This window comes from Gopherus evgoodei, chromosome 2, assembly GCF_007399415.2.
Source record: "Gopherus evgoodei ecotype Sinaloan lineage chromosome 2, rGopEvg1_v1.p, whole genome shotgun sequence".
NCBI lineage: Eukaryota > Metazoa > Chordata > Testudines > Testudinidae > Gopherus > Gopherus evgoodei.
The window spans coordinates 46,501,242-46,524,950 of record NC_044323.1 but is presented as its reverse complement, the minus strand read 5'-3'; the positions used below and the strand labels follow the sequence as shown (position 1 = coordinate 46,524,950).

Below are 23,709 nucleotides of genomic sequence, written 5' to 3'. Positions count from 1 at the left end.
ATATCGACCAATGCATAAAATACATAAAACAAAAATCAACACTCATTCTGCCCTTCTCTATCTCTCACATCAGTCCACACCCCAAGACATGGCAGCAGAGCAATCTGAGCTCAACCCCAGAACATGCTACATCAACAGATAGCCTATCCCTGCCCCCCCAGGACTTGGGGGAAGGATATCATTATATTTAGGGAGCAGAGAGTCTAAGGAGGAGGAAGAGAACTGAAACTCTTTATTTGGAGGGGATGGGAGAAAATGGAAACAGCAGTGAGAAATGTCTGATGACAAACCATAAAAAGATGTCACCTGAAGATACCAGGCCTGCTGTGCTCCCACTAACCACACCACAGTTGGTAGCAAGCCACTAAGTTTCTTCCCCAACAAGATAAGTATTGCAGGTAGGGAAAGCTTGTAAGGACTAAAGTAAGCAGGTGTTAGGGGAGGACTAAGGGCTCTGGGACCCTGTAGAAGTATTTTCATGGATTCAAATGATCACACACTCCCTTACTTCTGGATGTTTAACCAAATCCTGGACCCAGAGCCCTGCATCAGGATATTTATATTAAAAATATTCTACAAGTCACCAGAATACCTATGGCCCTCTAAGCTAACTCCAGAATCTCAGATTTATTTTGAGAATTATTGCTAGAAAATGTTCCAGTGTTGGCAATGATGCTTAATATACCGTTAAAAATGGAACGTTTTTACTGGAAGGAGCCTTTTCAAATTATAAAACTATGGTTACGTGGGTTACATGCCAAAAGTTAACATAGTAGTATGCAGCATATTAGCCACTGTTCTTGTAGTCATTATGTGACAGAGCGATGCAAAGAGACTAAAATCTCCCGCCGAGGGACGGTACCAGTGGCATAGGCATTATGGGAAACAACTATAAGGCCTTCCTGGACTGCATTCCAAGGATCCCCATGCAAACCCGGGCATAACATATGTGCCAGAAGGTGTGAGGGGCATTTCGGGGACGGCGCTGCAGCACTGTGGAGATTCTGGACTGGACTGCACTGCACTGCTGCTCATAGGGCAATCCCAATGCATTCCAAGTTGTGCCAGGGGCCTCTCCAGTCCCTGGAGCAGCCCAAGATCAGAAAAGCTCAAAAAAGCTCAGAAAAGGCTTCAAGTCATCCTAGCACCTCTGCTTCTCTTGGACTGTGAGTTTTGTGCTAGCACAGAATCACACCTATTATCTATAACTGTGACAAAAAGGAAGAGTTAATATATGGAAGCCTTGCTTCAAATGGCTTACATGCTACTCCAACTTATTTCTTTTATTCCTAGATGTTGTGAAACTGTTCTATCCACGTTACACTCTGATATATCATTTTTACAAAATTATGTAAATCAGTGTTCTCTGTTAGAGAAAGCTGAAGAACTATGCAATTCCTCTACTCAGGAGAGCGCTTACTAACTTTCTATTCTTATTTTTCTCTCCCTTACTCTGTGAAGAACAAAATCATAGGCCTTTTTTTCCTTGTGCCCTGCCAAGAATTCAGTAGTGCCTGAGGACTTTAAACTTGATTTGATGTTCAGTCGGAAGCCAGTGCATTGAACCATGTATGGAGCAATGAGCTCCTATTGACATGCATTTGTTAGAAAACAGCCTTTTCACTAGCAGGAGATCTGTCATCATCTGTGGATTCACTCCTAAATACTGTGTGCTCGCAACAAAAGACTATGGTGCTCACAGACATATGGATCACGGTGGCCATGTTCATGTCTGACAGCAGGGGAGGTAGGATGCTCACTAGCTGAAGGTGAAAGAGTTTTTGCTGATGTTCTCATACTAGAGTGTGTCTAGTACAAAGGATGAGTCCAGAAAGCACACACTGATTACTGTACCAGAAAAGCTTCTCTATACTAAATGACAAAAAGTCAGACTTCAGTATAATATATCAAAACTATATACATCTGTTAAAATAGTGGCATGTTAGAAAATACTTAAGCTAAAAATGTTTACATTACAGTGTTGTTGATATAATTTTCTTGAAGTTAGTAGCATTACACAGGCTACATCTACACTGCACACAAGTATCTTTGGTGGATACGGTATGTCTAGCTACAAGCCACAGTGAAAAGCAAGCTGCGTGCAAGTCGCATGTGTCAGCGACAGGCCGGGGGAGCCATGTAAGGTTTATACCTGGGTGCATACCCACAGGCATCAGGTAAACCTTTACTCACCTAAGCAATGTCTCACCGACTACACTGCTATCTATACCCAGGCTGGGGGGCTAGACAAGTATGTACTCTGCACACCACTGGAAGAAGTGTGCAGGGTAGACCAAGGAAGTTAACAATGTAATACAGAAAAAACATCAAGCAAAGTATTTTGGTATTTTGTGATAAAGAGAGGATTGCTTCGTAGAGAGAAAAATAAACCAGTAGAGCCACAATAACTAGCTTATTTTTTCTGATAACAATCATTAGTCCAATTCAGTGAGGGTATGTCTACACTACGGGAATATTCCGATTTTACATAAACTGGTTTTGTAAAACAGATTGTATAAAGTCGAGTGCACGCGGCCACACTAAACACATTAATTCAGCGGTGTGCATCCATGTACCGAGGCTAGCATCGATTTCCAAAGCGCTGCACTGTGGGTAGCTATCCCGTAGCTATCCCATAGTTCCCGCAGTCTCCCCCGCCCATTGGAATTCTGGGTTGAGACCCCAATGCACGATGGTGCAAAAACAGTGTCGCGGGTGATTCTGGGTAAATGTTGTCACTCATTCCTTCCTCCGTGAAAGCAACAGCAGACAATCATTTCGCACCCTTTTTCCCTGGATTGCCCTGGGAGACGCATAGCACGGGAACCATGGAGCCTGTTCAGCTTTCCCCCCCCCCCCACTATCACCGTATGTCTACTGGATGTTGCTAACAGACGCGGTACTGCAGTGCTACACAGCAGCATTCATTTGCCTTTGCAAGACAGCAGAGATGTTTATCAGTTGTTCTGTACCGTCTGCCATGCCGTTGTAAACTGGCGATGAGATGACAGTTATCAGTCATTCTGTACCGTCTCCTGCTGTCATGGGTGCTCCTGGCTGAGGTCGGCCGGGGGCGCAAAGACAAAAATGAGAATGACTCCCCAAGTCAATCCCTCCTTTATGGTTTCTAAAAATAGAGTCAGTCCTGCCTAGAATATGGTGCAAGTGTACTACAGAACCAGTGTACCAGAGAACCAGAGAGCACAGCCACTCCGTGTCAGATCCCGCAGAAACGATGAGCTACATGCCATTCTAGGGGGTGCCCCTGCAACAACCCCACCCGTTGCTTCCCTGCTCCCCCAACCCTTCTGGGCTACCATGGCAGTGTCCCCCCATTTGTGTGATGAAATAATGAAGAATGCAGGAATAAGAAACACTGACTTGTTAATGAGATAAAATGAGGGGGAGGCAGCCTCCAGCTGCTATGATAGTCCAGGCAGTACAGAACCTTTACTTAACACATGAAAGGGAGGGGGCTGAGCTCCATGATGAAGATGGTTGCTATGGTGAAGATGGTTACCAGCCATTCTGTATCATCTACTAGGAATGACCGGGAGTCATTCCTATTTTTACCCAGGCACCCACCGCCGACCTCACCTGAGCCCAGCCAGGAGCACTCACAGGATGACGACGAGGATGGCTACTAGTCCTACTGCACTCTACCATCTGCCACCGGGGAGGGGAGGGGAAAGGATACTGCTGTTCACTGCAACAGCATCGAGTCTACCAGCAGCATGCAGTAGACATACGGTGACATTGAAAAAAGTCAAGAAACAATTTTTTTTCCCCTTTTCTTTCACGGGGGGGAAGGGGGTAAATTAACGAGCTATACCCTGAACCACCCTGGACAACGTGTTTGACCCTACAGGCATTGGGAGCTCAGCCAATAATGCAAATACTTTTTGGAGACTGCTGGGGACTGTGGGATAGCTGGAGTCTTCAGTACCCCCTCCCTCCCTCCATGAGCGTCCATTTGATTCTTTGGCTTTCCGTTACGCTTGTCATGCAGCACTGTGCTGTGGATTCTGTATCATAGCCTGGAGATTTTTTTCAAATGCTCTGGCATTTCGTCTTCTGTAACGGACCTCTGATAGAACAGATTTGTCTCCCCTTACAGTGGTTAGATCCAGTATCTCCCGCATGGTCCATGCTGGAGCTCTTTTTGGATTTGGGACTGCATCACCACCCGTGCTGATCAGAGCTCCACCCTGGGTAAACAGGAAATGAAATTCAAAAGTTTGTGGGGCTTTTCCTGTCTACCTGGCCAGTGCATCCGAGTTCAGATTGCTGTCCAGAGAGGTCACAATGGTGCACTGTGGGATACTGCCCGGAGGCCAATACCGTCAATTTCCGGCCACACTAACCCTAATCCAATATGGTAATACCGATTTCAGCGCTACTCCTTTCATCAGGGAGGAGTACAGAAACCGGTTTAAAGAGCCCTTTATATCGATATAAAGGGCCTCGTTGTGTGGACAGGTGCAGCATTAAATCGGTTTAACGCTGCTTAAATCGGTTTAAAAGCGTAGTGTACACCAGGCCTGAGAGTCAAAACATATCTGATAGGTATATTAGAGAACTATCACTATTATATCTTTTAATCTAAATAGCTCATTTTCTATTGCTGACTATTATGCTGCTTGGGCCTGTTCACTACTGTGTTACTCTAGTTTATTAGTCTACTGGTAAGAAATTGGAGCAATGTAGTAACCAGAATAAACTAGTATATAAATATAAAGGAACTGATGCACATTTGTGAATCAGACATTTATGAGTTTTTGCCAGCATGAATACACTCTCTTTGAAAATGCTGAACATGTCCTAATATTTATTATTTAGAACTCAGTTATTTAATATTTGATTACTTTCATTTAACCCTGACCTTTTTGGCCTAGAATGACAAGTAGTTTAATTATATCTGTATCAATGAAAACAAACCACAAAACATAAAATTGTATGATCTAGAAATTTAAATGAGTTTCCATGTGTGCTTTATACTTCTTATGCCCACATGCAAAGGGATGACACCTAATCAAAGCAATGGATCGTCCTCATAGGTCATCTGAAGTGAAGTCTGAATACTCTGTATTTCTAAAGGCTGCATTTCTCCACTCATCCTTTGTGCTAAAACATGTTTCAAAACAAATATGTAGCTTGCACATGATATAAAGATGCCTCTTTTCTGGAAAGGTTTGATTGTCAAAATTTCACTATACTTGGCACAAACATACAAAGCAGCAAAAGTATAGGACTGTAACTAGGAGACTATGGACTATACATTGCACTTTCCCCTTAAGTCTTGTCCCTCTAAAATCTTTAGATGCCAAGAACATTTCTTTATCACATCACCACTCAGCATCTTGACACTACAAAATGTTCCAAGAACATTTCCTTCTCATTCCTTTCCCTAAAATGATGCCAAGTTTGCAAATCTTTTCTATAGGAATACTGTTACCTACATGCACTAAAGTGTAGTTAGATATCTGATGTTTAAAAAAAAAAGTTTACTGGGACGTTTATTAACAGTGCAAGCAGTATAATCTCCCTGTATTTCTGAAATATTTGGAGGTGAAAGACCACACTTTCTGCAGCAATGGCCATTATTAGAAACCCTCAGATAGCTACCCTATCTAATTTGGATTGATGAACCCTAGCATTTGATGATTTGTTAGTACAGCTAGTACAAAATTTGCTTTGCTTCCCTCAACTATAATTTACACAAGACAGTGTTTATTGTACCAATTTATATCAAAATGTTCAAATCACAAAAAATAAAAGGGTAAATACTTTTCCAACATCTAATGTATTTGAGTTTTCATACAGCTATGGTTATCAGCAAACCATTTCCTTAGTGCCCAAGAACTCCAAACATCTCACTTCCTCTCAGACTTTCTGACAAACACTAGACACCAACATAACAATATGAAGGGGAGAGGGAAAAACAGAAAAAAAACTTAACTATACAATCATCTAATTTCTCCAACTACAAATTTTCTGCTGCTGAGATTCTACACCATCCTTCCAACAGATGATGTGGCGCCATTCCTGTTACTTCCAACAATGCTGTTATTTGTCACTACTCTATTATAAGGACACCTGGTAATGATTCCTTAGTTAGGGCTGTTTTCTAAATGAGATAAAATAAAGGCATTCCTTCCCAAAAAAGCTTTCAGTTTGAAAGATAGGAGGCAATAGAAAGCCCAGAGGAAGAAACAGTTTTGTGTTGATTTTTCCAAAGTCCAAATTGGATAGTAATAAGCATGGAATCAACAAAAATAACGATTCCTACAACTAATACTATATACTAGTCTCTAAATTAGTCTCTTTGAGACACACAGTCAAGGTCACAATATATCTTCAGAAAAGAACCAATTATTACCTATAGGTTACTAAGGAATTTCCAGTATTTTTAATGTATGACAACATTCCAAATGCTAATCTTAGCTGTATTCATGTGTGTGTGTGCACGCACGCGCACATACGTACGCATGCGCAAATATTTGGGATTACTGTATTTTCCAGGATTCACATTCTTTTGAATAATGAAAACCATATGCTGTTCATGAGTGCGCCAAAGATTAAATTAATCTGTGAACGTCAAGTTTTAAGACTGCTTTTTAATTTCTCTATGAAAAGCAAATTGACTAATCTGGTGGAAAACCATGTGATTTGAAGAATTGGTTTGAAATCCAAAATGAATGGATTGTTGTACCAGAACCTACTTTAATTCACACTGTTTCTGTGCACAATATACCTTGTTTATATTTTATACATTCAGCCTCCACCACAATATATTGTACACAAAAAGATAAACATGAAATGAGATGAGTTACCAACATTCACTCACATCCAACAAGTATTTCTAACTCCGTAAGGCTACCCCAAAAAGTTGGCTGCCCAACTCTCTCAGTCCATTTGGGAAATTCACCTCCTGATTCCTAGCTCATGTTTATCCCATGGATTCCTCTTACCTCTGGTGTTTGCTAGGAAAGACATCATTTGTTTCAGTGGTTTTAAATGGCCATATATTTGCTATTCTTTTGGAAGCAAAGTTCTTCATGAATTTGATTCTCTTCATAGCCTAGTTAAATGAAATCACCTGGTTTATGAAATCCTTATTAATATGAAACACTTTGGTTTGTGAATTCTGCAAAACTCCTCATTAATCCAAATGCCTTCTTCATTCCGTAGCTCGTCCCATGCATCCAGAGCCCACAGGATGTCACCAAAACATTGCTGTGTTACATCTACCTTCACTTTTTCAGGCTTCACATTGTGGCCACTATACTTCCAACCGTATTCTGATTAAGATTCCCTTTGGAACAAAACAAAACCACATCCCTAATTACCTGGAGAGGCTGCTGTTAAAAGATGAGATCATTTTCTTTCCCAGATTCTTGGCTAGGAATCAAGATTTCAGTTCTCTGGAATTAAATCTGGATCCCTTGCACAATAGTGCTGTACACTGCCACAGAACTGCCAAGCTAGCAATACACCTTATTTTTACATCTTTGGATAGGGTGACCAGATTTCTCTATGCTGAATACAGGACACCTGGTAAAATTACTCTTACTCAAGTGAGCTCAACGGCAAACATACAAACATTCAAATTACCATCAAGTTGACTAAGCCCCTGTTAAAAAGAAATGCTGCATAGTTGGATTCTTCTTATCAGTAAGGCTCTAGGGTTCACACTGGGAGGGGTAACACACACACGCCTACCCCCCCCACACACATATATGGGGAGAGGTGGCGGGAGCACGTGCGCACACACACCCCCACACACACTCTCCCGTACACACCTCTCACACAAGAGGAGGTGATCGACTCACCCTCCCCGGCACTCTCCGCTCTCCATGCCTGGCTGGGTCCCTGGGGATGGACCCACCTCTCTTGGCACCTGGCACTGTATCTTCCTGAGGTAACACATGGGCGGGGGAGGGGGAGAAAAGGGGGGCATGCAGGGTCACCACCAGCAGCCCTTGTCATAGTATAATTCCCAAATCTGGACCTTAGCGTCCAGGATATGGGTACTAGCATAAAGTCCTCTAAGTTTAATTACCAGCTTAGATTCTGTAGCGCTGCCACCAATCAGGAATTTTTAGGCCCTGATACCCTCTGGTCCCCCCAAAACCTTCCCAGGGGACCCCAAGTCCCAGATTCCTTGAGTCTCACAACAAAGGGAAATAAACCATTCCCTCCCACCTCTTTACCTTCTCCCAGATCTTTCCTGCCTGCGTACACTAAGAGATACCATGAATTAATTCCTTGAAACACAACACAGAGAGATCAAGTTTCTCTCTCCCCCTCACACAGAAGCAATACAGATTCAAGCTGCCTGAATCTAACACAAAGAGGAAATTTACCTTTCCCTCCTTGCTTCCCACCAATTCCCTGGTATATACAGACTCAATTTCTTTGAGCCTTAATTAGGAGAGAAAAATCAACAGGTCTTAAAAGCAAAACTTTTAATAAAAAAGAAAAAAAGTAAAAAGGTTTATCTCTGCACTTTAGATGGTAAACAGTTACAGGGTCTTTCAACTTTTAAACAATAGAAAGAAACTTTCTCCAGCAGAAACACAGTTTAAGCTACTTCCAGCAAGTACACATATGCAAATGGAAAAAAACAAATTAAAAGACTATGACCGCCTTTTCTTTCTTACAATTCTGAATAGATAAGAGACTGTAGCAGGGAGATTGGTAGAAACCTGGTTGCACCTCTAGCCCCATCCAGGACCCAGAGAGAACAAAGCCAAAACCAAAACCCACAAACAAAGGCTTCCCTCCACGAGATTTGAAAGTATCTTGTCTCCTGATTGGTCCTCTGGTCAGGTGTTCGCAGGTCACTGTTTCTTAACCCCTTATAGGTGAAAGACATTAACCCTTAGCTATCTGTTTATGACACCCCTGATTTCTGCCAGCGTTTACACCACAATGTGGCCAGCAGCAGCCTTTTGGCACTGTGCAGGAGGGAAGGGATGGGGCCTCCTTCCAGCTGCAGGGAAGGAGGGAGGGAGGGAAGGAAGGGATGACCTGGTCTATGTATTTGCAGAGTTCATCTCTTCCCTCCTCCTACCAGGGCTGGGGGAGGGCAGAGAGGGCTGGTGAAGAGGGTGCTAAGCCCCTTCCCTGGGGGCTGCTGTGGAGCTTGAAGGTTTGGGGCGTGAACAGGCTGGAAATAGTTTTCTCCCCCAACACTTGGGAGCTTAGCTGAGTGGTGGTGAAGCTTCCCAATGGCAGTGCTGTGCAGGACTCAACACCTTCTGGCCAGCAACCTGGGCTGGGGGGTCTTGGGCTTTCCCGGGGCGCTGGCCCAGTCAGAGACTATGTGGGAAGGAAGGAGCCTGCCTACCAGGTTGTTGGTGAGCTGAGCACTCTGACCAGGGGCTGGTTCTCCACACAGCACCGGGTGCGGGACACGCCCCACCGTGGGGATATGGAGGAGGAGTGGGACTGGAGGAGAGGCAAAGGGGCAAAGCAGGGAGAGGAGAAGCACGCAAAGAGCTGATGGGCGTGCAGCAGAGGCAACACATAATCGGCTGCTGCCTGGCGCCTGACCGCACACAGCAGTCACTGCAGCTCACAGCCTGTGCCAGCTGTGCTGAAGACCAGCAGGGGGAGCAGCCAGCCCAGCATACTGCATCTTCGCCCTGCCACCAGCCTTGCATACCAACCCGCATTGCCCGCCACTCCCTGCTGCTGGATGGGCAGCTGGCAAGCAGGGATCTGGCCAGTAGCAGGATCCGCCAATACTGATGGGGGGTTGGGGAGGGCACAATAAATGTAACAATTTGCCTGTTTTTTAAGAAAAGGTCAGGATAGCTGCAGGAGGACTTAAATATGGGACTGTCCCTTTAAAAACGAGACATCTGGTCACCTTATCTTTGGAGAGAGGGTTCCAGAAAACAAAAAAAAGTGAAGAAAACTAAAGGATCAAGATTGTTGGCCAAGTGATCTTCTCTTATCGTAGTAAATAGTCACAAATATAAGGAACTAATACAGTCAAACAGGTTCAGCCATTAGCAGCTGCTACAGAACTTGGTTAAAACCATTAAGCAATGTTTTATACATTCAAATTAAATATAAATTCTAGAAGGGGAAAAAACAAAGAATGATGAAAATAAAGTTGATGTAACTTTAGGACTTTGGCTGAAATGCACAAGAGCAAATCCAGACAACACCTCCACATACTCACACTTGGCACAAGAAAAAAAAAAAAGAGAGAGAGGGGCTTAAACTGCAGTAAATTAAGACCAGATTTGTTGGCCTAACTCTGAATTTTCTCAAAGTAATACAGACACCTGAAGTGACTAGCAATCTGTCCACAGATAATGTTCATTGTCTAGTGGCTCAGTCACTGGACCAATACGTACTCATAGTGAGTGCTTAGTTTATACATCAGTTCCCTAGAAAAGTCATAAGAGTGCATAACATAAATCAAACTGTCAAGCATATTTTCCAAGTCTATATGGTAAAAATCCTAATGACATTTTGAGAGAGAAAACTGGCAAGCATTCATATTTAAAATGAATTTCTACACAAAATCATACAACTGCACTCCTCTAGCAAAGCAAAAGCAATTTTCCATATTATGGAAACCTTTCCCTCAAAAAAAAATTTGTAACAAAGCACCAAAAACATCTTCATAAAACAGTCTTACTGTAATACATCAGTAGTACACATTTTGCTATTCCACATAATATGCACATACACCCAAATTTCCCCATACTTCACAGTTAAGGTTAGGTAGCAACTCACTGTAGTGCTCTCTCATTATATTAATATTTCATTACTTTTAAAAGGAATATTATACTACATTTACTACTGTTATAGGGGGAACTAATACTGTAAAATTAAGGCTGAATACATATTTCAATTTATATCTATGTTTTCAGCTGTTGTTCTTAACACCTTCAGGGCTAAGATTTTCTAGGTTTCGCCCAAGATGAAATAGTTTGAATAATAATTAATTGGATGGTTTTGTGTATGCACAGAGAAAAAAAATAACACACTTTTCTATTAATAAAAGTTTTATGACCTTGGTGGGATAAGTCTCATGACTGGAATACTGGTAGAGCAGGATATAGTTTGTTCAGGAAAGACAGGCAGGGTAAAAAGGGAGGAGGTGTTGCATTATACATCAAGAATATAAAACACACGTTCTGAGGTCCAGAAGGAGGTGGGAGGCAGACCAGCTGAATCTCTCTGCATAAAGATAAAAGGGTAAAAAACCAGGGCTGATATCTTGGTAGGGGTCTAATACAGACCACCAAATCAGGAAAAGGAAGTGGATGAGGCATTTCTAGAACAAACAAAAATATCCAAAACAGAAGACTCCAACCCAGACATCTGTTGGAAAAGTAATATGGCAAAACACAAAATTTTCAATAAGTTCTTGGAATGTACTGGGGACAAAGTTTTTGTTCCAGAAAGGGAAGGAAGTAACCACAGGGGCAGCCATTTTAGACTTTATTGTAACAAACCAGGAGGAATTGGTAGTGACTTTGAAGGTGGAAGGCAATGTGGGTGAAAGATCATGAAATGAGAGCTTTCATGATTCGAAGGAAGGAGTGACAGCAGCAAAATAAGGACAACTGACTTGAAAAGAGCAGACTTTAACAAATACAGAGAACTGATGAGTAAGGACTCAGGGGAAGAAAAATCTAAAGGAAAAAGGAATTCAGGACAAAGGGCAGTTTCTTAAGGAGACAATATTAAAGCCACAACTGCAAACTATCTCAATACTAAGGAAAGACAGGAAGAATAGTGAGACCAATATGTAGGGCCCTATCAATTTTATGTCTGGCAAAAACGTGTCATGAACCATGAAATTAGCCATCCCCATGAAATCTGATCTCCCCCTGCTGCTGGGAGTGCCCCAGCTGTGGAGGGGGTGTGCTTGTAACTACAAGTACATGCTGGGCTGGGGAGGGAGATCAGACCCACCTCGGAGTGCCTCCCCCTGCTGCAGGAAGCTCTGGGGCTGGGCAGCAGCCCTGGAAGTTCTTGCAGCTGGAGGAAGCTTATGGAGGAGGGTCTGCTCTCCCTCTGCTGCTGGGAGCACCTCAAAGGGGAGGCTCCTAGCTACGAGTCCCTGCGGGGCTGGGGAGGGATAGGACTCATTCCATCCTTCCCTTGCAGGGCAGCTTGGGAGGAGGAGGAGGAGAAGGAGATCAGACCTTTTGGGTTGGGACCCCCACGGTTATAACATCCAACACTGTGAAATTTCACATATAAACATCTAAAAACATGAAATTGACCAATTAAAAAATCCTCTGGCTACGAAATTGGTCAAAATGGACTGTGAATTTGGTAGGGTTCAACCAGTATGATTCCATCAGGCGCTCTTTAATGACCTGAAAATCAAAAAGCAATCCTATAAAACAGAAACATGGACAAATCGCTGAGCAGTACAAAAGAACAACATAAGCATGTAGGAACAAAATCAGAAAGGTTAAATCTAGCAAGGAACATTAAAGGCAATAAAAAGGAGGGTTTTTAAATAGATTAGGAGCAAGAGAAAGACAAAGGAAAGCATAGGACCTCTGCTTATCAGGAAAGAGGAGCTTATAAACGATGACATCAAGAAAGCTGAGGTGTTTAATGCCTATTTTGCTTCAGTCTTCACTAACAAAGCTAATGGTGACCAGTTACTCACTACAATTAAAATTAACAAGGGGGAAGGAATGCAAGCCAAAATAGAAAAAGAAAAGGTTCAAGAATATTTAGATAAGTTAAATGTAATCAGGTCAGCAGGGTTTAATGACATTCATCCTAGAGTACTTAAGGAACTAGTTGAAGCAGTCTCAGAACCATTAGCAATTTTCTTTCAGAACTCCTGGAGTATGGGTGAGATCTCAGTACAAAGGAGAAGGGCAAACATAGTACCTATCTTTAAAAAGGTGAACAAAGAAGACCCAAAGGATCAGAGGCCAGTCAGCCCTAACATCAACATCAAAAAAAATACAGGAACAAAATGATTAAACAATCAATTTGTAAGCATCTAGAGGATAATAGGGTCATAAGGAATAACCAGCATGGTTACTGGCATAGTAGACTGTTGCGGAAGCACTAGATGCGATATATCTTGATTCTAGTAAAGGCTTTTGATGAAGTCCCACATGCCATTCTCAGAAGCAAACTCACGAAATGTGCTCTAGATGGAATTACTACAAAGGTAAGTACAGAAATGGTTGAAAGACCTTGCTCAAAGAGTAACAGTGAGTCCAGTGGCACCTTAAAGACTAACAGATGTATTGGAACATAAGCTTTCATGGGGCGGGAAGAGGCAGGACGGGGGCCATGGAGAAGAGGTGGAGCAGGGGCTGGAGCAGCACTCAGCTGCGCAGGGCACCAGGAAATTTCCTGGTGCCCCACGCAGCTGTGTACTTTGCATATGGGTAAGGATGGCCCTGCTTTTGAGGACAGGATTAGAATTCAAAATGACCTTGACAAATTGGAGAATTGGTCTGAATTCAACAAGATGAAATAAAATAAAGACAAGTGCAACATACTACACTTAAGAAGAAAAAAAATCAAATCACAGCTATAAAATGAGGAAAAATCGGCTAAGTGGTAGTACTGCTGAAGAGGATCTGGAGGTTATAGTTGATCACAAATTGAACATGGATCAACAATGAGATGCAGTTGCAAGAAAGGCTAATATTGTGCGGTGTATTAACCGGAGTGTCACATGTAATTGTCCCACTGTACTTGGCACTGGTGAGGCCTCAGGTGGGGAACTGCATCCAGTTCTGGGTGACACACTTTAAGAAAGACGTGAACAAATTGGAGTGCGTCCCGAGGAGACCAACAAAAATGATAAAGTGTTTAGAAAACCTAACCTATGAAGAAAGGTTAAACAACTGGGCATATTTAGTCTTGAGAAAAGAAGACTGAAGGGAAACTTGGTAACAGTCTTCAAAATATGCTAAGGGCTGTTATAAAGAGAAGATTGATCAATTGTTCTCCATGTCCACAGAAGTTAGGACAAGTTGTAATGGGCTTAATCTGTAGTAAGGGTAATTTAAATTACATATTAGGAAAAACTTTCTAATCTGGTAGTTAAGCTCTAGAATATACCTCCAACGGAAGTTGTGGAATCTCTATCACAAGAAGTTTTAAAAACAGGTTGGACAAACATCTGTCATGGGTGGTCTAGGTTTACCTGGTCCTGCCACAGTGCAGGGGGCTGGACTTGATGACTTCAAGGTCTCCTCCAGCCCTACACTCTACGATCCTATATGGTCAGAATTAGTCTTTCAAGCAACAGTTCACTTCACTCAGTGGTAGATCATGAGGTAAATATAGATCATGTGTGTGCATTAGAGGGAGAAAAAAAAATGAATCAAGCTCCACTTTTGCAACCAGGTTGCTTTTAAATAAAAAAAATTAATCCAACAGAATACCTGTGTAACAAAAACAGATTTCTACTGTGCCCTTTTTATATTTATTGACCTTATGCACTCACTTTGTATAATTAATCCATTATATAGGCAATACAAACATATGCAAAGGAGTGTGATTAATCTTATTCAAAATTAATATACTATCCCACAAGATTCATATTTGTTTTATGACCAAAATTCAGTTTAAGAATGATCATTTTCAGAATAACTAAGGAAAGTAAAATGAGTAAGAGATTCTACTATAAGGATTTTTAAAATGTTTTGAAATCCAACCAACATATTTTCAATGATATTCAGATATATATAGAACAGCCATGAAACCATTCTACTTACCAACGAGTCTTATTACATTCAGTGTAGTGTTTGTTAGGATGGGTGCATTCACCTTGTTGAGATTATAATCTGATCGCTTCCTGCTCCTCAGGGTTTCTCGAGAAACACTTAATTAAAAAAAAAATAAATTACCCATGTATGTCTGTGTACAAATGTAACTGGAAAAAAAGTATGACCTTGTATAACATGCATTTCAGGTCTAGCCATGTACTTTATTTATGCCAATATATATCTGGATTAGGGCATATAGACATGTTTAGAAAGAGAAACCTAGTCTAGTTTTCCGAAAGCAGGACTAGAGACAGGAACTCTTGATTACTAGTGCTAGCTGATTCTCGTATCACTTGTAAAATGAAGATGAGAATTAAACAGTTCAAGATGAAAAGCACTATAAGTAAGTGGGAAGAATCAAGTGAAGATGATGAAAGCACTCAAATTCAAACAGCCCCCCATCTGCCATGCCTCAAAATAATGTCACTCCTGTAAAATGCATTAAGAATTTCACAACCAATATGCATTTAGATATACACCTCTACCTCAATATAACGCTGTCCTAGGGAGCCAAAAATCTTATTGCGTTATAGGTGAAACTGTTATATCGAATTTGCTTTGATCCACTGCAGTGCGCAGCCCATCCCCCTGGAGCACTGCTTTACCACATTGTATCTGAATTCATGTTATATCGGGTTGTATTATATCGGGGGTAGAGGTGTATATGCAGGTACTTAGTTTGATTCCCCTTAAGTAGCATCTTCCCTTAGTTTTGTACACATGCTTAGTTTCAAGGATGATACAGGAATATATTTTTTTTGGAAAATTGCACTAAGAACATTTTAATTTTACCTGAATGACAGTATTCTACTTTCCCTACAAGCCTATCGAGAAATAGTACCTTTTTGTTTTAGTGAGTATGAATTAATTTCTATCTTGGTACAGTGCAAAGGGAAGGGACAAATTAGTAATTTGTTTTCTTTTAGATGATATAGAGTTGGCACCATAAAAAAACAGTAAGCAATACTCAAGTGTTTGAAATTATAAATTGATACATTTGATCTATGGAAGCATTTCACTGAATACATACACAGGCATTCTACAGCACTTAGAAGTTGACTCGTTTGGTCCAAAATTGAAACTGAGCATCCAACGTTGCAGCCATCTGTCTTTGCATAATTACCACTGACTTGAACAGGAGCTGCCTCCATGGAGAACTGTTGGATCAAGCCCTCAGTTAACGTATAATGCTCTATTAATCAAATACTTCTCTTTCTTTATGAGAATCTCTATCTTCTTTCTAAACCTATCCATTCACTGTTTCTTTCTCAGATAATGCTGAGAGACAAGGTGAGAGAAGCAATGTGTTTTACTAGACCAATTTCCATTGGTGAGAGAGACAAGCTTTCGCACTACACGGGACTCTTCTTCAGGTCTGGGAAAATGTACTCAGTGTCACAGCTAAATACATAGATGAACAGATAGGTTAGCATAAGTAATTAGCACATAGTTTAAAGGACCATTCAAGTTGAAGTGGCCCATTAACACCCCCGCAGTTGTAGAACAGAAAGGAGAATTACTGGGTTACAGATGGCTGCATTTTATTTCTGTATTGAAGAAGGTTCTCTTGGGGATGTTAGGAGGCCCATTGTACAATGCAATCTATTTCTTTGGTGAAGCGTCCTTGTTTTGTGAAGACGGTTTTGAGTGTGCTAAGGTGTATACCCTGGACTTTCTCCTCCGAGATATTCTGTGGTATCTGAGTGTCTGGCTGTAGATAACAGATTTCCTTATATGTTTTGGGTGGTTAGTGCATATATGAAGGTAGGTGTGATGATCCATGGGTTCCTAGTACATGGTTGTCTGTAGGGTTCCAATGCTGAAGCTGACTGTGGTGTCCAGGAAGTTGATGCTGGTGTGGGAGTGTTCCAGAGAGAGTTTAATGGATAGGTTGGTGGTAGCTGTTGCAGTTGTGGTGGGACTCTTAAATAAAACCCCCTTTGACTGCACAACCCTAGTTGTCATCTACCACCCCACAATGGAACCCATATAGGTTATCAAACAACTACAACCCATACTCATTATTGACCCCATCCCAAAAGAAATTTTTCAGAATCCCTTCTTCTGGCCTTCAAACAATCTTTCATCCTTTCTGATATCATCAGAAGTAAGCTCCCCACAGACCGAGGCACACCAACTCAGAGGCGCCAGACCCTGCCAGAACAGATACAATATCTGCAGACATATCTCCATTGCTACAATGACCAAAACCCTCCACAATACACCTTTCAAGATCCCTGAGTCCTACACGTGCCTGTCATAACATATGGTCTACCACATTCAATGCACTGCATGCCCAATGTGGGTGAAACCAGACAATCACTGTGCTCTCAAATGAAGACATAGGGAAGTGATACAAGATAAAAACACTATTACCTATGGGTGAACAATTTTCACAAAGCGATCACTCTATATCGAACACTCATCCTCAAAGGATCCCTACACAAGACTTTCAAAAGACAAGCCTGGGAATTTAAATTCATAACTTTTCTAGACACTAAAACTCAATCTTAATAAAGACACTGGATTTATGGCTTATTACAACTATAATCCACTAATTCCCCCTTTTTATCCTATGACTACAGGGTTATAACAGGCCACTTTACCTTGAATAGTCCCTTAATATGTGCTAACTACTTATGCTAAACTAGCTGTTCAACATTATATTTAGCTGTGACACTCTGAGTACCTCTCCCAGACCTGAGGAAGAGCTCCATGTAGCTCAAAATCTTGTCTCTCACCAACAGAAGTTGATCCAATAAAAGATATTACCTCACCCACCTTGTCTCTCTACTATCCAACATGGCTACAGGGCTGGCTCCAGGCACCAGCCGAGCAAGCTTGTACTTGGGGCGGCAGATTATACAGGGCGGCATTCCGCTCAATCCTAGGACAGCATGGCCTTTTTTTTTTTTTTTTTTTTTGGTTCGTCGCTCTGGCCACCCTGTAAGGCTGGCGGAAAGTGCCCTGTTGGGAGTGGGCTGGCCGCTCCATCTGCCCTAGCCAGTACCAGGTCTGCAGCAAGCCTAGCAGCCCGTTTCCTTCCCTCTCCACCGACCGGAGCAGCGTGGAGCCCGCCCGGCAGGCAGCGCGGCGGTTGGGGTTGTGTGGTGAGCGCCCCGCTGAAGCCCTGAGCGTCCCCCTTCTCTCTCCCCCCGCTCACTCCCCTTTCCCTCCACTAGCCTGGGCATGTATATAGCGCAGGGAGACCACCAGCACCCTGGCTCCAGCCGCCCAGCAGATTTCCCCCCCCGCCCCCGCTTTGCTGCTCCGGCCGCACCACAGGTTCCCCCCACCCCCACTTCGCCACTCTAGCCATGCTGCGGGTTGTTGGGTTTTTTTGCTTGGCATGGGAAAAAAGCCAGAGCAGGCCCTGGCTACAATACTACACATGTCAGATAATGCTGCACAGCTTACAACTTCTCTTTATTTTGGAGAGCTATGTTCCATACCGTTCGAATTGTGCCTGCAGTATTAGAGATTATTTGACAGCTAAGTATTTGGTTCTATGAAAATCTTAATAGAAAGGAAAGGTTAAAAAGCATAGCGCAAGAAATACAAAAGGGCAAATAATTGTATGTTTACCTTTTTACAGGGACATCTCCTGTCTGCTCATCCACATAATCTCTTTTCAGCTCCTCAGGAACATCACTGTCACTGTCATACTCTTGATAGGCACTCTTCTCCTGTTCATCAGATTCATACTATTAAAGAAACAAAATAGCTTTCACTGTGTTTTTAAAAAAAAAAAAATTCCCTGAACATCCATTTTAAAAAAAAATGAGTAGTGCTTTGTGACTTCTTTCCTTTTAGTTCCGCAACAATGCAACAGTGTTATTTGTACCTTGACTGAGTTTTCTGTACCCAGTGTATAATTAAAAATTGTCTATCTGGCTCATTAATAATATGGAGAACTTACAAATATAACAGATTGACAATGGACAAAAAACAAAATCTTTAACTAGATTTTAAAACCTGCTTCTATTCCAGATGTCCTGTAACAGTAAATATTTTAATCACTTTTTCTCCTAATCACTGTTTTCCTCCTTGCCTCAATATTACCTATGTTATTCAGATATTTGACATAATTTATTATTGCTTTTTTAGTCAGTAATATGCTGCATAGTTTATATAAAATCTAAATTGGTCGACATATTGGCAATAGAAAAGGCAGTGTAAAACCACTAGACTGAGTAAGAAAGTACCAAAACAATAGGCGATTATGAAAACTTTTGGTTATTTTGTGTATCCTCGTTTAAAAAGTAATCTTTTCCATGATGTGCATGTGCTTTATAGACATTTTGAAAATATTAACAAAATATTTAAATCGCTTTTAAAATCAGTTCTAGTACATTCAACAGGACACTTCCACTGCAGTATTTTTCAGTTTGTTGGACTGGTACGTAGTGATGCTACACAGAGCCACTTTGACTTTGCACAATTGTTACAAAAACTTGATTACTGCAGAAACACTGACATTTATCTGAATATTTCTCAGGATTACAATACAATATCATGCATTTTTTCTTCTACAACTTTAAATGCATGTGAAGCAGCTTCTTCAAATCTGTGTACATCAAATCCATGAAAGTAATTAACATACATGACACACAATATACAAGGACAGTGATCTTATATCTTATTTTAACAGATACACCTTAGACAGCCCCAGAAAAAGAGTGCATACTATATTGTGCTCTCAAACCTGCCTAGGGAGGATGTGGAATCTCCATCTCTGGAGATATTTAAGAGCAGGTTAGATAAATGTCTATCAGGGATGATCTAGACAGTCAGTATTTGGTCCTGCTATGAGGGCAGGGGACTGGACTCAATGACCTCTCGAGGTCCCTTCCAGCCCTAGAATCTATGAAATATTCTTCAATTATGTAATCAGAAACTAAAATCATACCAAATGCACAAGTGAGCATAGCTAAGGATTACAATCTTGATTTTAGCGTTTCCTGACTTCTGCATGCTTAATTATGCAACCTGAACAATATCAATGTATTTTAATGTAAAATTTCCATACTTACTTTTTAAAGAAAAAATACATCCTTTATCTGGAATGTTTAGCTAGAAACCAATGCAGCACCTTGTCCCACGTTTACATTGAGGGAAAGCCTCATGCAAACATCTGCCTGCCTAATTCAATATGGAGACTGTAACCCTCGTCTTCGAAATAAACCCAATGTAAATTTGAATATACCGCTAAATTAGCCAAGCACATATAGCTCAGAATATCATGTAGTCATGGTTAAAGGGACATTATGAATGTGAACTGTAATCACATTTTTAAAAACTAAAGTAAAAAGTAATTGTAGGCACTAAAGCTCTTCTAGAGCATCCTGTCATTTGTTTTTATAAATCACATTTTACTATTTTGCAGAAAACCTCTTCCACTGCTAACAGGCAAATGAAATACTGACACTTCATGACGTGAAGGATAATTTTGTTTTCCTCAGACCCAGAAAATTTCAGCCTGATAAACTGAAAGATTTGGAAAAAAAAATTGAGTAATTTAGAACAGGGAATATTCCAGCAGCCTTAACTATAATTGTCCCTAGAACACCAGCTATAATGTATTCAAACAGCTCAACATGTGAGCTCATAAAATAACATGTGCTTGAAACCACGCAGACAATAAAACACTATAACAAATGTTTATAAATTAGAAAAGCTATTTTAACTTTCCAGACTATTAGATTAGCAATTGAATTACTTAATTGGTAACTGCATACTACAAGCTGAGGCATAATCAATTAAGGGGAAGAAAAATAAGTATTTCATTTGTGCAAATTCACTAAAGTTTTGCTATTTTTCTAGCTATTTTTCTATTTGCTATTTTGAACATTGCTAAATTAAGAAATTAGCAACTAAATCAGAGATTAATTAACCACTGTAACATTTGTCTGAAGTTAAATTAGATGTCTCAAATAGAGTTTGTAGAGGAAAAAACCTTTCTAAACGGAGATATTTTCAGAATCAAAGTAATTTTTAATCCTAATATGTTTAGTAAATAACTGTCAGTTGATCCAAACTGAGGTGCTTTAAGCTACTACTTATATAAGAAAATGAGGTTTCTCACTAGTCTACTATTTGTTAACACAGAAGAGAAAAACAGCCCAAGTTCTAAGGCAAAACCTGGTTCCCCGCAGAGCTACTACACCAGTGCTACTGCAATCTCAGGATTCCAATACACAACTTGGCTACGCCAAGACGACTACTACCTCAGCTTTGCCCCAACCCACACAAAGGGTCACAAAGACAGCTCTTGACGGAGCCATGCTGATTCCATTGAAGATAAGGATCCTAACAGCTGATAGGGGTTTCTGAAGGATTCCTCCCTGTGGATCAAACACTCTGGACAGAGAAAGCAATTCGGACACTCAATGCCCATGGTGATTCAGAGGATGGAACCACCAGCACAACCAGGTTTTGCTAATATTCTTATAATATGTATGCCAGTATTTCTTACATACGTAGGTTATCACTGAGGGATTTTGTGGAAGCAACAAATTTTAAAGGAGGGGGGGCCTTGGACATCAGGAGTGGAATCTGAAGCGGAGGGAGCAGCACAGAAAAGAGAATGGTGATATGACAGACAGTGAACAAATAGCTGTCATGATTATTATTTCTAAAAGAGAACCTTGCCATACCACATTTTCAGATAAATGGAAACCACGATTACATCAATGCAGATTATTTCAGGAAGGGTATGTCTACATCTACAATTTTGCAGCGCTGGTTGTTACAGCTGTATTAGTACAGCTGTATAGGGCCAGCGCTGCAGAGTGGCCACACTTACAGCAACCAGCGCTGCAAGTGGTGTTAGATGTGGCCACACTGCAGCGCTGTTGGGCGGCTTCAAGGGGGGTTCGGGGAACGCGAGAGCAAACCGGGGAAGGAGACCAGCTTTGCCGCGGTTTGCTCTCGCGTTCCCCGAACCCCCCTGCAAACCGCAGGGAAGGAGACCTGCTTGCACGGGGGTTCGGGGAACGCGAGAGCAAACCGGGGAAGGAGACCAGCTTCGCCGCGGTTTGCTCTCGCGTTCCCCGAACCCCCCTGCAAACCGCAGGGAAGGAGACCTGCTTGCACAGGGGTTCGGGGAACGCGAGAGCAAACCGCAGGGAAGGAGACCTGCTTGCTCGGGGATTCGGGGAACGCAAGAGCAAACCGCAGGGAAGGAGACCTGCTTGCTCGGGGATTCGGGGAACGCAAGAGAAAACCGCAGGGAAGGAGACCTGCTTGCACGGGGGTTCGGGGAACGCGAGAGCAAACCGGGGAAGGAGACCTGCTTGCACGGGGGTTCAGGGAACGCGAGAGCAAACCAGGGAAGGAGACAAGCTTCGCCGCGGTTTGCTCTCGCGTTCTCCGATCCACCCTGCAAACCGCAGGGAAGGAGACCTGCTTGCTCGGGGGTTCGGGGAACGCGAGAGCAAACCGGGGAAGGAGACCTGCTTGATTACCAGAGGCTTCCTCAGGTATGCTGGGATACCTGCTTATTCCACGGAGGTCAAGAAAAGCGCTGGTAAGTGTCTACACTTGATTACCAGCGCTGGATCACCAGCGCTGGATCCTCTACACCCGAGACAAAACGGGAGTACGGCCAGCGCTGCAAACAGGGAGTTGCAGCGCTGGTGATGCCCTGCAGATGTGTACACCTCCTAAGTTGCAGCGCTGTAACCCCCTCACCAGCGCTGCAACTTTGTGATGTAGACAAGCCCGAAGAAACTAACCCAAGGTGTGATAATTAGGAGATAAAAGGGAGTTTTTTAATTAATTAATATGAAGAATTAGTCATCTATTCAGAAATAATCTGCCTTGGCTCAATTAAAACCCAGTAACTAGGAGATCATTTATTGACTGTAAATGTTAAGAGTTCTGGTATAGATTTAAGAGGATTCTTGTGTGTCATATATATTAATCTGGAAGGAAAAAAAGAAGAGTGTTAATTTCTATTTGTTTAATAAAATATGGGCATTTGAAAAATGATTTTTGCAGAGTAAATCATATTACTTTTCATTAGGAAAGTTGAACAATGATACTGTTAAGCAGTAACAGTAGTTTATGGTTGCAATTTAAAGGAAAAAAACTTGTTTCTTAAAGTAAATAATAAATCATAACTGATAAACCATAGAATCACAACTTCCCTGAAAAAGCAGCAAAGAATCCTGTGGCACCTTATAGACTAACCGACGTTTTGGAGCATGAGCTTTTGTGGGTGAATACCCACTTCGTCAGATGCATCTGACGTCAGATGTATCTGACGAAGTGGGTATTCACCCACGAAAGCTCATGCTCCAAAACGTCTGTTAGTCTATAAGGTGCCACAGGACTCTTTGCTGCTTTTCCAGATCCAGACTAACACGGCTACCCCTCTGATACATGACTGTTGGAGGAAGTTCTGGTATCCTGGTGGCTAGTAGTAATTACAATTTCACAAGTCGCCAGGTAACAGTCTCTAACAACTATGTTAAGATAGGTTAATTACCAATTAAAGTTACCTTGCATCTGAACCGAGTACCAGTTTTCCCTCTTCTGGATGGTAAAGACTATAGCTCATTTTTCAGTAGATTAATACACAGTCCTGCCTAACCACATCTTGCTAAGTACACAAAAAGGTATCTCCTCCACTGTATCAAAATGAACTTTGTTAGAGTTTGTGGAGTTCCTTTGGCTATCAAAAGCCATTCACTTTTGTCAATGCCAAATATTAATTCGCAACTTCTTAGCTTTTTTTTTTTTTTTTTTTTAATTTGGGTGGTTGTTAGTAACCTAAAATCCACACCTAGGCACCTATAACAAATGGCTTGCTTTTTAGAAAGGTTCGGAGAACTCACAGGACATACTGATTTCAAAGGAAGCTATGGATGACACATATTAAGGTGATAACTATGGATGTAGATGCCTAATTTCA

The 23,709-nt window shown here is 41.7% G+C and overlaps 1 protein-coding gene across 2 annotated transcripts in view; it reads right to left on the bottom strand.

The window, feature by feature from the left end:
- The window catches only part of VPS50 (VPS50 subunit of EARP/GARPII complex), a 177,751-nt gene that overhangs the window by 49,095 nt on the left and 104,947 nt on the right, over nucleotides 1–23,709 (bottom strand). For both annotated transcript variants that reach the window (XM_030550571.1, XM_030550572.1), the window contains exons 19-20: nucleotides 18,378–18,496; nucleotides 14,742–14,848 (exon numbers count right to left, since the gene is read on the bottom strand). In XM_030550571.1, the coding sequence (XP_030406431.1) occupies nucleotides 14,742–14,848; nucleotides 18,378–18,496 (226 nt within the window). The remainder of the gene's footprint in view (nucleotides 1–14,741; nucleotides 14,849–18,377; nucleotides 18,497–23,709) is intronic.